The following is a 13,037-nucleotide window of genomic DNA, read 5'->3' as shown; positions in this document are numbered from 1 at the left end:
TGTGGAGGCTTTCTGTGCCACACTGACTCCAAGGACTGACAACATACAGCATTCTCAGTCACTGCACCAGAGCCTTTCCTACCCTGGGAAATGTGGGACAACACAACTAAGTACAATGGAGATGGGAAGTGATAAATCATCAATAAGGTAAAATTCAAAAAATAAGCTCAAAAACAGAAGTGCCAGATAAACCCACAAGTCAATTTCCCAGCACCTGAGTTAAGGAGGTTACAGAGAAATAGACATGAGAGGGAGGGGCTAAATAAAAAGTGAGTGTCCACACCTTTTCTAGGAACAGACAGATTATTCAGGTGCCACTTTTGTACTTCTTATGTTCTTTCCAGTTGGTACCATGGCAACTCTCAGGTACAGGGGTGCTGAGGATGAATTATCATGTTAAAAGCTTGGGGAAGGGTTGTCTGACAGCCATCTCAGAACCAATTTCAGCTAGTCCACCCAAACAAGGACTTCTGACCCACAAATACCCCGTTCTCCAAGAAGAACAAGTTAGAGCAAGCAAAATCCAGCTAGGTCACCTAGATAGCACTTAGGTAACTAACAAGAACAGTCACCTTACATGAGGTTTTCTTTCTCTGGTTTCAGTTACCTGCAGTCCCCAAGACTCTTTACTTCTGACAAAGATCAGTCACATAATTCTTCTTATAGTATATTTTAACTACTTGTTATCCTCTCACTGTGAGCAGCAATTAAACTCGATTATATTTATGCATATGTAGGAGGACCATATGTACGGTTCAATGCTGTGTATAGCTTCAGGAACCTCTGGAAGGCTGTCTTAGTAACTAACCCTATGATAAAGGACTGAATATGCCGATCCTCTAACCCTGCCTGGGCTATATAAGGCCAGAATTCCAGCATCATCTCAAAAGCAGACTGAACACATGCACCATTCTGAAAATATAAATGGGCTACAGAGTAATTGAATTTAATATCATGTAATCAATGTAGCATCCAAGACGTAGCAGGGGAGGAAAAAACTTCCAGTACATACGTCTATTCTCCATAGCACACAGAAGACAACTCCCTACAGACTTTGAAACAAGACTGTCTAGCACCTGAGTTATCCTTCCATATGGAGAGCAGGCTCAGTAAAAATGCCTGCCCACTTTGCTATCTTTTAAACTAATACTGCTTTCTCTATACATTAACACTTAGGTTACATTTCCATTACAGAGAACAATTTTTATCCTGTTAGATAAAGGTCCCTAGTAACTTTCAACAGTTGAATCAAGAACAGAGACATAAAAATAGTATGTAGTAGTCTCAAATATCTTTGAGCTGTTGAATCAAGACAAAGACACACATAAAAGACTATTGTGAATACTGCTGTGTTAATGCTGCTAGGAACAACCAGACATAAGTCATAACGCAGGGTTGAGCAAATGTAAGCATCTTTATGTTCATGTGAAATTATACTAATAAAAATAATGAAACTTAATTGAGGGTGATGTTTACTAAAGTACTTTGTAATTATACTAAGTACAGAATAGGCATACAGCAAATATTTGTAGTATTAAAGGTTAAAATAATAGTAATATTAAAAGTCTTAGGAATTATATGAAGCCTGTAAGTGGCATTTGCCAGTAGTTTCTACCTCCTCTTAGTTTTATAATTTTGAAGCCATTGGGAAGGGAGCTAGAGGTTGAGCATGCTGGCCATTTAATGAAGCACCGCCTTCTTGGTTTCTACTTGAGGTGAGTAAAGACGAAGTGATCCATCTCTCTAGAGTTATAGGGAAGTTTTCCAGAGAAAGATGTACTTTAGGAAAGCTCCTTTGTCAGTGTCTGTATGGATAACAACTAAGGAATCTCTACACTCAGAAGTATTTAGCCCATCCAACACACATCTGAGCCTGGTGTATGAAGAACCACAAAGTACCAAATATTACCTTCACCCCAATCCCCAGCATGTTGGGAACTCTTTATATCCTAGGGAAAATCAGTGTAGAAGAGCAGGAAGGCAAAGTTCCTTATAGCTTAGACAAGTCTCCATCCACTCTCCAGGACTGGGTTCAGGTCAGCCATTCCACTGTAGGCTGACTTCTAGCCTCTATAGTAGTTTGAGTCAATTTCTAGAGCCCTCAGCACTCCCCAGAGACCCAGTTTTCTCCTTAGAACAACTCCTGGACACCTCCACAGCCATTGTGATGGTCAAGGCACCAGCGAGAACAGATTACTAAATCAGTGATGGTTGGGAGTTCTGCCCCTAAAGTGGTTATTAATATTTTGCTGTGTGTGGAACCTGTTTTCTAGATCTACGGCATGGTCCAGCTAACATTATTTCTTTTGTTCTTTTATTCATCAACAAAACCTTGAGCTGAGCAGGTTTGGGAACACTGAAGAGCCTGGGAGACACAGCTTCTACTCTCAACATCGCACTAGAGCTAGAAAGGCATCAATAACACAAGAAAGCTAAATTAAGTGCTCAAAATCTATGTGCAGTATCAGGGCCTAATCAAAAATAGGGATTCAGAGGGCTCACAAGAGGATATGCCATTTAAATTAAAGCTAATTCCTAGAAGGGACACTGGCCACACAAAGGCAAGTGTCTACAGACCATTCCTTCAACATAAATACAACTTCCTTCAGCACACTCTACTTGTGTAGCCACACCTGGGAGATGACTGACGTCTCTGCAGAAGATGTACCAAGAGCGCCTACATTAGACATCATCCCACAACAGTTATCCTCTAAATCATAATCTTAACCCTGGGGCCTTCCCTGGGGTCTCAGAAACAAGATTTCCAACACAGAAAGTATTAATAAATCACTTTGGGGGCATAGTCTCAGCCATCACTGAGCAGCGTCATTTCCACATCCAGCATGACACACAAACCTCAAGTGGCTGAAGGTGCAAGCTGCACCGGTACTACTTAATGTCAGTCACCCATAGTTAGGTAGGGAGAATCTGAATGCCAAACCGAGAACATGTCTATTGAGCACAGTGTAAAACTGAGAAAACTGTGGTGGTCTGAATAAGAATGGCTCCCATAGGTTCATGTACTTGCCATATTGAATGCATAGTCAATAGGGAGTAGAACTCTTGGAAAGGATTAAAGATTAGGAGGTACAGCCTTACTGGAGAAAATGTGTTACTGAGGGTGAGCTTTGAGGTTTTAAAAGCGTAAGCAAGGCCTAGGCTCTCTGTCCCCATGTCCAGCAGATAGGATGTAGCTCTCAGCTACTGCTCCAGCACCATGTGTGCCTCCATGCTCTACCATGATAATAATGAATTAAACTTTTAAAAGTGTAAGCCAGACCCAATTAAATGTTTTCCTTTTAATGAGTTGCCATGGTCATGGTATCTCTTCACACAAACAGAACACTGACTAAGACAAAATTCTAATGCAAAAATCTTCAGACAAAAGTTTGAGATGGGTCAGATTTGACTCAAGGTGCATTCTACTGCATTTCCTGCCATGCTTTGGAGAACCTGTCAGTTTTGGAGTACCAAGTGTCCTGTGGCTTTCTGCCTGTGATAATATGAGTACCGTAAACTGGTGAGATGTTAGAATAAATTAATTGCTCATGCCTCAAAAAGGAGTGGTTTTAGTGGAATCTTAAAACATCTCATGAACCATAAGATAATAGCTTCCCATCCTCCTCACAACTTCAAGATGTCAATTTATGTCACAGAACCATACAATACATTCCAGAGGAAGTTTAGATATTTAGAAATCAAAGTAAATTTGGCTTCATCCTGACCTGATCTTTGGGTGGCATCTGGCATGCTTGATCAGGCCTGTAGCTTCCAGAGCTGGCTGATTATTTTTTACCTTAGAACATATTAACTGTTCATTGCAATTTTAACACTGTGTAAGTGAACTTCTCTTGTATGTGACTTATCTCTCTGAGAGACTTGGCCCACAGAGATTTGTCACATGCCTAGTTCAAGTGAGAAGAGGCCCATGTGAAAACTCAAGACTTTAGAAGAGAGAAGATAGGATTGTGACTCTCACAAAAGGAAAGTTCTCTGTATGGTTATTTAGACTCTAATTAATACAGAGTAAATACAAAATTTCAGTTATCTGATCTCAACTAAGTAGTACAGAGAATTTAGTACTAGAATTTCTAGTACTGTAGAAAGGACAAAAACCCAAGAGAGACCAGAATTCTGACCCAGACACTCTGACAGTGGCACAAAAGAAGCCATGAATATAGATTTCCTCCTCATGGTTACAATGGTGCCTGTGTGTGTGTGTGTAGATGGGATGATGAGTAGAAGTTGGTTTATCATCCCATCATGTGGGTCCCAGCAGTCACATTCAGGCTGCTAGGGGTGTGGGGCAGGTCACCTTTATCCACTAAGCCACCCTGCTTCTTCATGCTTTCGGGATGACATAAAACATCTATTTTCTGGGTCTCTGAATTTATGTTAGTTATTTTTTTAATCATGCAATTACTTTCAGCATGTCATCTTAAGTTGTCTGACATGTATGAAGCCCCACCTTGTTTATGAACAGAACTAGTCTTCTCACTCAAGCCTAAGAAGGAAGCACTTCAGGTTACTGATGTGATGTTTGTTTTGGCTAGAAATAGCTTACAGTATTATAAATATAAGGAGTTCTTTACCTCAAAACAACCGTGCTTCAAAACTTTAGCATCTACACTGTAAGGACAAGTGAACTCCTTAGCTCTTTCCCCAAACAAACTATATCCCTTTGCCAGAGTTCTAGTCACATGCTACAGAGAGAGGCTGCCTTCATCTGACTGCCCTGCAGCAGGCAGAGCTGGAGGGGAGCTGAGGTCGTCATCTTAAGCATGTGAGAACTGTGGACTGTCCGGCTTCAGCATGGAGGCAGTCTATTACTAGAGAGAACATGCATGGGTGTTCTCTATGGGTGGCACCCTACTCAGTGACTGAGGCACCGGACAGGTAAGTAAACACATCCCCTTATAACAGGGGTCCAAAACAGGTAACTCTAATGCACTCACTGTACTCACAAAGGATCATGTATGCCTCAGAACTAGGATGTCAGAAACACAAGTCCCCTTTCTCCCAGCATGTGTAGTTCAATGCCATTCCAAACCATTAAGAATCTGAATGCAGATACTCTGTAAATCACAGCTCAGAGGCAGTGTCAGGGTCCCATTCCAAAGTTGTCCCTAATGTTAGCAGACTGAGCATCAGAGTCATACCAGCCTGCTTTAGACATGACTTGGGACATTCAGACAAAACTGAATCATGTCTAAAGGTCAAGGTCTCTGGTTCAGCAGAGGCTGCCTAACTGTAAAGCAAGCTCAGCCTGAGTATCTTCTGAAGGACTGGTCCAGCCTTTGCCTTTTCCTAGGGTCAGTGTGCCTGCATTGGTATACAGGAAGTAGTTAATAAACACTCCTTTGAAAGCAGCCCACCACGGAAATATGGCCTTTGGAGTCTTACTGTGTCAGAAAATTTAAGTTTCAATTTTTCTGAAAAGCAGTTTGTGCCACTTATTCTGCTTGTTAATTTCTTAGAATAGCTGCAAGGCTCAAATAGGTTTACTTCTTTAGTACAGACAAAAATGTAGACATTTACTATGTGCGGCTACACAATCAGATCATAGCCTTTCATGCACACTGCTTCAGAGACCAGGTTAAAACCCATTCCTGACAAGGAAAGAAAACATGTTCTAATATTTGCTGTGTGCAATCCAGGATTTTCAAAACTTGCTGGCATTTTGAACATACTCAAACAGTTAAAAGTATTAAAAGCACATGCCTAGAATGCACAAAGCCCTGACTGGAATCTCTGGCACCATAAAAACAAAGGACACCAAAACAAACCAGAAAAGCTTGACTAATCTTGGTTATTGAGTGTCTTGGGACCAGGAGACAGCCAGCTTGGACAGAGTAGAGACAAAGGAGAACAGAGCTGGATGGATAACAGAGTGGGGAGGCATCCTTTCCTACCCTAAAACAAAATGAGTATAAAGCCCAAGCACATAAAAAAAGCCCAGGGAGCTGTAGAGCCTCTTCCTCAAGAATTCAGAAAGTTGTGCAGAATTCAATGTTATGCAGACATACCCCAAAGTGTTTGCACTCCAACTAAATTCTAATTCGGGGGTACTGGGTAGAGAACACAGAAGAATGTAGACTTTCCTGGAGCTACTCATAAACTATAAAACCTACTTTAAAAGATCCTCTCTCTAAATAATTATATTCCAGAAGTATTATGAACTCATATAGGAATATATAAACATTAAGCACCTAACAGGGTAAAGTTTATTTCTATCATTCAAAGATTACCAGGCATTCAAAGCACAGGAACATACTAAAACTGGAAGTGGGGTCAACCAAATGTCAGGTAACCTGAAATGTCCAAAGCAGTCATCAGAACCACACTAACTGTCATAATTCAGTGTCCAGAAGAGTGGGTTTAGAAGGTTGAAGGATAAATTGCAAATTTAGAAAATCAGCAAGTGTATATGTCTTGTATGTGCAAGACCAACACATAGAAAACTACAAAACACTGCTGAAAACGAAAATGTACAGAGAGATTTACTTGTTCATGATTAGGGGGATTAAATATTGTTTAGGTTTCAATTCTCAGATTGATATGTGGACTCGATAGAGTCCTAATGAGATCAAAATCTCATGAGGGCTAATTTTTTTTAATACAAATTGACTACCTGGTTCTAAAACTTAGAAATTCAATATCTCTAGAAATAAATTTAAACTAATTAAAATAAAAAACAAAAAGCAGTGGTATACAGGCCTTTAATCCCAGCACTCAGGAGGCAGAGGCAGGCAGATCTCTGAGTTTGAGGTCAGCCTGGTCTACAGAGCAAGTTTCTGGACGGCTAGGGCTACACAGAGAAACCCTGTCTCCAGAAACCGGAAAAACAAGCAAGCAAGCAAGCAAGCAAGCAAGCAAGCAAGCAAGCAAGCAAGCAAGCAAGCAATGAACCAATAAAAACAAAAAAAACAAAACAAAACAAAAATCCAAACCTAAGAGAGATGGTATATTGTCCGACTTTATGCTCTACAGAAATCAAAGGACAAAGTCAGATCAGTGGGCAGTGGAACCAACACAGAGAAAACTACACACAGAGCGGGAACGCACAACTCTGCAAACAGGGGAAGCCCAGTCCTTTTCAGCAAACACTGGAGCAATATTCAACATAAATACATGTGTATGCACAAACACAATATATAAGTTGCCTTTCTTTGCTATGAAATATAGATAGATTGGGGTAGGAGGGAAGGAGGCATGACCCAGGATCTTTGTAATATCTATTAAGAAATGAACTGTCTTCACTTCAGATAAGAAGTTTATAAAAGTTACAAAAATTGCTGGGCGGTGGTGGCGCACGCCTTTAATCCCAGCACTTGGGAGGCAGAGGCAGGCGGATTTCTGAGTTCGAGGCCAGCCTGGTCTACAGAGTGAGTTCCAGGACAGCCAGGGCTACACAGAGAAACCCTGTCTCGAAAAAACCAAAAAAAATAAAAAAATAAAAAAAATTTTTACAAAAATTAAATACCAAGGAAATAAAACTGCCAATCAATGAACAGACAGATTAACTGAGTAGACAGTGTTCACAAAACAAACAAACAAACAAACACCCCACAAATGGCAATAACTATAAAGAGTGCTCAATATCCCTATCAGGAAAATTCAAACTACTTACCTCACCTCACCCCACCTCAGCTGGAATGGCTATCATCAATAAATCTAACAACAAATGTTAGCGAGGGTGTGCAGAGAAAGGAACCCTTACTCACTGCAGTAAGGATGGAAATTAATACAGCCACTGCGGAAATCAGTTTGAAGATTTCTCAAAAAATTAAAACTAACTACCATATGAGTAGGGTGAGCTATTTCACTCCTGGGCATTTCCCCACAGAACTCCAATACCTTACCATAGAGCTATTTACTTGTTTACTGCTGCTTTTTTTCACTATAAAAAGGAATTGGAATCAACCTAGTTGTCCAAACAGAGGAACAGATAACGAAAATTCAGCACACACACACACACACACACACACACACACACACACACACACAGTATATAAAACTATTTAGCGTTAAAGAAAAATGTGATCACAAAACTTGCAGGAAAATGAATGGGCTTAAAATGAACTTAAGAGAGGACATACAATCTCAGAAAGAAAACTGCATGTTCTCCCTTATATTTGGAATCTAGCTAATAGTATATGTAAACAAATGGACATGTAGGTACAGTATAATATATAGGAAAGAGAATTGTAAAAAGCTAAATATTAGGGAATAAGGAAAGACTGAATGCCAGCAACAGACCCAAATTATGAAAGGATATAAAACTAATTGTTTTTCTAGTTTTATTTATTTTTGGTAGTAGTTATAAATATATTCAACTTTCAAAATATAAAATCCAATATGAAATTTCAGTTTGTGTTCTGAATAGCTATTCTGCCAGAACATGTTCCAAGAATGGAGTCATGTGAGGAGAATTCTGAGTACTTGTGAGAAAACTCCAAAGAAACAAGAGTCTTGTGACCTTAGTTTCTTCAAAACACGGAGCTGTTCATGGAATGAGTTTACATGCTCCTCCCAGGTGCATCAGGCAGGAGTGAGCTTACTGCAGATTACTCATTATTGCTTGATGGTGTTATTCATCATTGTTATTGATGGTGTTAAATGTTTAAACTATCCTTTCTAGGCTATGCTCACTCTGATGTGTGGCACCAACTACAGCAATAACTGAGAACCTCCACACAGGGGCAGGGAATTAGCTAGTCTTGTAGGAAGTCTCTGTAAGTGAGCAGTTTTAGGATGTAACACTCACACTCAGACCAGAGGAAGGCTTTGCCAATTCTGAGCCTGACTGGTATGGGAAAGACCCTGCCAATTTCCCATGAGTCTGAGGCTTTGGTCCTTGACTCGACTCAAGTCAAACCATACTTGTTCACTCAGAACTTTACTCACTTCCTGAACATCATGACATCTTTTATACATCTGCTTTTTGCATTATGTTCTGACAGCTCCATGACCTGCATAGTGTAAGCGTTGTAAAAGGGGATTTGGTAACATGCCAAGCATGCACATAAACTAAAACTTTAGAATCAGGTTTCAAACTTGCTACTAAAGAACTTAAAAGGCTGGGCCAAGCTGACAGCAATATTTTGTTTTAAAGTAGTAGCTACACTACAAGATAGTGGGGATTAAACCAAGAGTCCTATGCATGCTAGAAAAGAACTCCCTAGCTGAATCATGTACATGAAGACTCCTCCTTTCCCACATCATCCCCATCCAGGAACAAGTAGTATTTGGTTTTTCAAGATAGAACTTTCATTTCCCAAAGAAACGTCATAATAAATGGTGGCTAGAGTTAGGAGCTGTCATATTAAAGGTGAAATAGGCATGTAGAAGAAAGAAAAAGAACAAGCAAACAAAAACCCCTACCCAACCTGTCCACACTCAAATGTAAAAGTTGGAAGAAATAAGAGAAAATGAAGTAAGCGGGCTTCAGACCCAAAGCTCAGTCTGGAAAACAGTAAACATGGTTCTTTCCGGTGTAGAGATTCAAACACTGTCCTCATACATGGAGCCAAATATTTCTGAAGTGGCAGGCTCTCTTCCAAACATAACTATGACCAGTTTTAAGGTTTGGCTGCAGTTCTTTTCCAACCAAGTCCGTGGCCCCCACAGATAAAATGTCAATCTACCTAATGCTGTGACCCTTTAATACAGTTCTCATGTTGTGGTGACTCCTGGATCATAAAATAATTTCCATTGCTACTTAATAACTGTAATTTTGCTACTGTTATGAATCACAATATGCAGGATATCTGATATGTGCCCCCCCCACAAAGGGGGTCATGACCCACAGGTTGAAAACCACTGTTGTTATTTGGTATTGTGCCTATCCAATGCAGCACAGCACATCGAAAACATTTCTCCCCAGCAGAGCTAGCCTCATCTCCAGGGCCCAGACCACTCATCACACCTTCTGCCTCTTAACTACTCAGTCTGTTTCTCAGTTTTCCTCCAAGGCTCCTACTACAAATGTTGTGTTAAGATCCTGACCAGCCTTCAGACAAGTCCTCAGTATGACAGTAAGTTCCCACTGTGCACAAGGACTTGTGATAACTTCTCTTGTACAAAAGGCTGACATCACAACAAATACTCAGGCATGAGACTGCCAGAAGAAATGTATCACAATAGAGGCTGGGTATGTGTGCTTCAAAGGTCAGAGGCAGGAGTGTGAACCCCCTGGAGGAGGAGACCAAGGCTTCACAGAAGTGTCATTTCAGGAGCACCAGAGCAGAGTGGACACTTCCTCCTTAGAACTTCTCATAATCCTTCCAGTGTCAGGCTACTTCCAAGGAAACTCTCAACACCAGAAGGCTGGGGTGAAATAAGTTTATAGGTTTGTACATAACTTAGGACAGAATATCTGCAAAAAAAAATTTTTTTGGAAATGCAGTTTCAGCAGCTGGTAAGTTTTCAAGGGATATTGCTGATGTCATATAATGTAGGAACAGTGTTAGCCAGGCAACTTATTATTGGAGGATTTCACTTCTGGAGTCCAACTTCTCAACAGACCATGCTCTTTTTAGGCAATTATGTTGCACACCTTTAAGCCCAGCACTCAGGAGGCAGAAGCAGGTAGATCTCTGAGTAAGTTTGTGGCCATTCTGGTCTACACAGTGAGTTCCAGGATGGTCAGGGCTACACAGAGAAACCCTGTCTTTTTTTTAAAAAAAGTGTCAATTGGCTGAAATGCTGGGCCCCCCATTCTCCCCTATACAGACAGAATACAAGTGTACAAGATTGCCAGGCGTCTTTCCTCTCCTTGATCTTTTGCAGGGAGGAAGCTCTCTCTCCACCAATCCTGTCACGATGGAAATGTGTGGTACACTGAGGTCTTGCTCTGCAGCTCCTCTTTCACTGCACTTTACTGTCTGCCATGGGAAGTCTCAGTTAGTTGTACATGATCTTCCTGCCAACAGGGGGAGCATTTTTTAAACCAGAAAGAGGGATCTGGGAGGTTCCTGGTTACTAGAGAAAAGGCAAGAAGGAAGGAAAGGGACTTGGTAAACCGCTGTGCTTCCAAGGCATTGAACATCTTCTATGGATGAAGCTGAACTTAAAACAACGGTTACAAAGACATTCACTTGTTTTTTATTTTTGTCTTTATGGAGTCCTAGTAAAATGGTGAAAGATGCAAAAGTAAATTTTTGATTGCTCAACAATGGCTGGTTCCACAAGAACCTTAAAGAACACCACAATTTGCTGCTGCCAACTATACCGGGCTCTGTAGTTAGGCCCTAGGAAAAATAGGTGAATAAAAACCATAATGTCTCTGTCCTGTAAATGATACACGGAACACAAATAAAGAACTGTCAAATGTTGTAAATACACACCAACTTTGGACTAAAACTGGAGAACTGCCAAACGTGTGTCCCTTTCCTGAAAAAAATGATACACAATTTTTATAGAAATGTGAAGTATTAGTCCCTATACTTCCTTAGTCCAAACATAATTCTTCCAGCTGTAGATGGCAGAATCATCTACCAACATTAGGTACAGAAAAACTAACTTTTTGCAAGATATTCTATGCTGGTACAGCAACACTTTGAAACTTAGCCCAACGATAATACTGACTAAACGATAAACTACATACAGGAGTGGCACACTATCTACAGTAAATGCCAAACCCACACAACAAAGGTCAGACTCAAGGGGTTACTTAACTTTATATCTTCTTATCAATGTGTTTTTAAAAGCAGGGAATGCACAAAAATAAATGTTTTTAGTGTTGCCGCTTTCAGATGGTTCGAACAAATGGGTCCCAGAGATCATTCACAAGTTTTAGCACTCGACTGGTAACGCTTAGCTACAGGATCTAGCCAGTCTTAACCTAACCTAAGTTGTAAGCACTTACAGCTAAACGGGATAAAGAAGTCTCTCGTCTTTTAGGAAGACAACCCCAAGTCTATGAACGTATTTGTTGCAATGTATAACTCTAAAGTTTGAGGGCAGGTGTGAGATGAGACAAGCGGTTACGAAAAGAAGCTGGAGATGATGGAGGGCCGAAGCCAACACCCTGGAGGTTTGAAACGTGATAGCAAGCCAGCCAGGGCAAGTCGGTCCTGTTCACACTTTAATCTTCAGTTCACACTCATCTCCAAGGCGAAATGTGCGACCGGACGCCCGAAGGCAGATACACACACACACACACACACACACACACACACACACACATCCCTCCCGTTCAGGCCCTCCCAGTATCCGAGCGGCTTTCGTCCCGACAGGAATGAATGAGCCGGAGTCACTAGCACCGAGCCGGGGCCGGCGGCGGGGCCTGGCCGAACAAAGGCGCGCGGGCTCACCTCGTCACCCCACTTGAGCACGTCCTTGTGCCGGTCCTTGACTGCGTGGTAGATGTGCAGGAACTGGAGGATGCCGTGCCTCCGCACGTGGTCGGCGTGGCGCTGGGTCTCTTCCCAGCTCAGTGGCGAGCCTTGGGACAGCAGCCCCATGGCCGAGTCCTCCTCCCGGCCGCAGCTCCGCTCTGGGGGCGCCCTCGGGCCGCGCGGCGGGCGTCCCGTCCGTTCCCGCTCCGGCTCGGACCCCGCCGCGCGGTTGACAGCCCGGGCCGCGGTCTCTCGCCGCCGCCCGGTCTCGCGCTCCCACGCCGGCCCTGCGGCCCAGGACGCGGCGGCAGCGCTCCACTCGGCGCCGCCGGTGTCGTGCACGGGCTTCCTACTTGCGACCCAGAGCTGCAGCGACACCGAGCATGCCCAGTTCCGCGCCTGCCGCTCCGCGCGCCGCGCTCCGGATTTTATAGGCTGCGGCGGGGCGGGGGTGAGGGTGGGACCGGACAAAGCGGTGGGCCGGGGGCGGGGCCTGAGGTGGGGGCGGGGCTGAGACCGTGGGTGTCCGCGGGTGGTCTGGCTATCTGTCAGCAAATAAGGACTGAAAAGTCTTGGTCCCAAGAGAAAATTGGGTCAAGGAAAAAAAAAAAAGTTGTTTGAATTAATGAAAAGCCGACTAGCCGGGCAGTGGGGGCGCATGTCTTTAATCCCAGCACTTGGGAGGCAGAGGCAGGC

At 42.5% G+C, this 13,037-nt stretch overlaps 1 protein-coding gene across 1 annotated transcript in view; it reads right to left on the bottom strand.

The window, feature by feature from the left end:
* Gclc (glutamate-cysteine ligase catalytic subunit) overlaps positions 1–12,736 on the bottom strand; it is a 35,064-nt gene extending 22,328 nt beyond the window's left edge. The window contains exon 1 of the mRNA XM_028773575.1: positions 12,318–12,736. Coding sequence (XP_028629408.1) covers positions 12,318–12,467 — 150 coding nt within the window. The 5' untranslated portion in view covers positions 12,468–12,736. The remainder of the gene's footprint in view (positions 1–12,317) is intronic.
* Between the last annotated feature and the right edge of the window lie 301 nt (positions 12,737–13,037).

Source organism: Grammomys surdaster, unplaced genomic scaffold, assembly GCF_004785775.1.
Source record: "Grammomys surdaster isolate TR1022 unplaced genomic scaffold, NIH_TR_1.0 231, whole genome shotgun sequence".
NCBI lineage: Eukaryota > Metazoa > Chordata > Mammalia > Rodentia > Muridae > Grammomys > Grammomys surdaster.
This window is presented reverse-complemented; position numbering and strand designations above follow the sequence as displayed.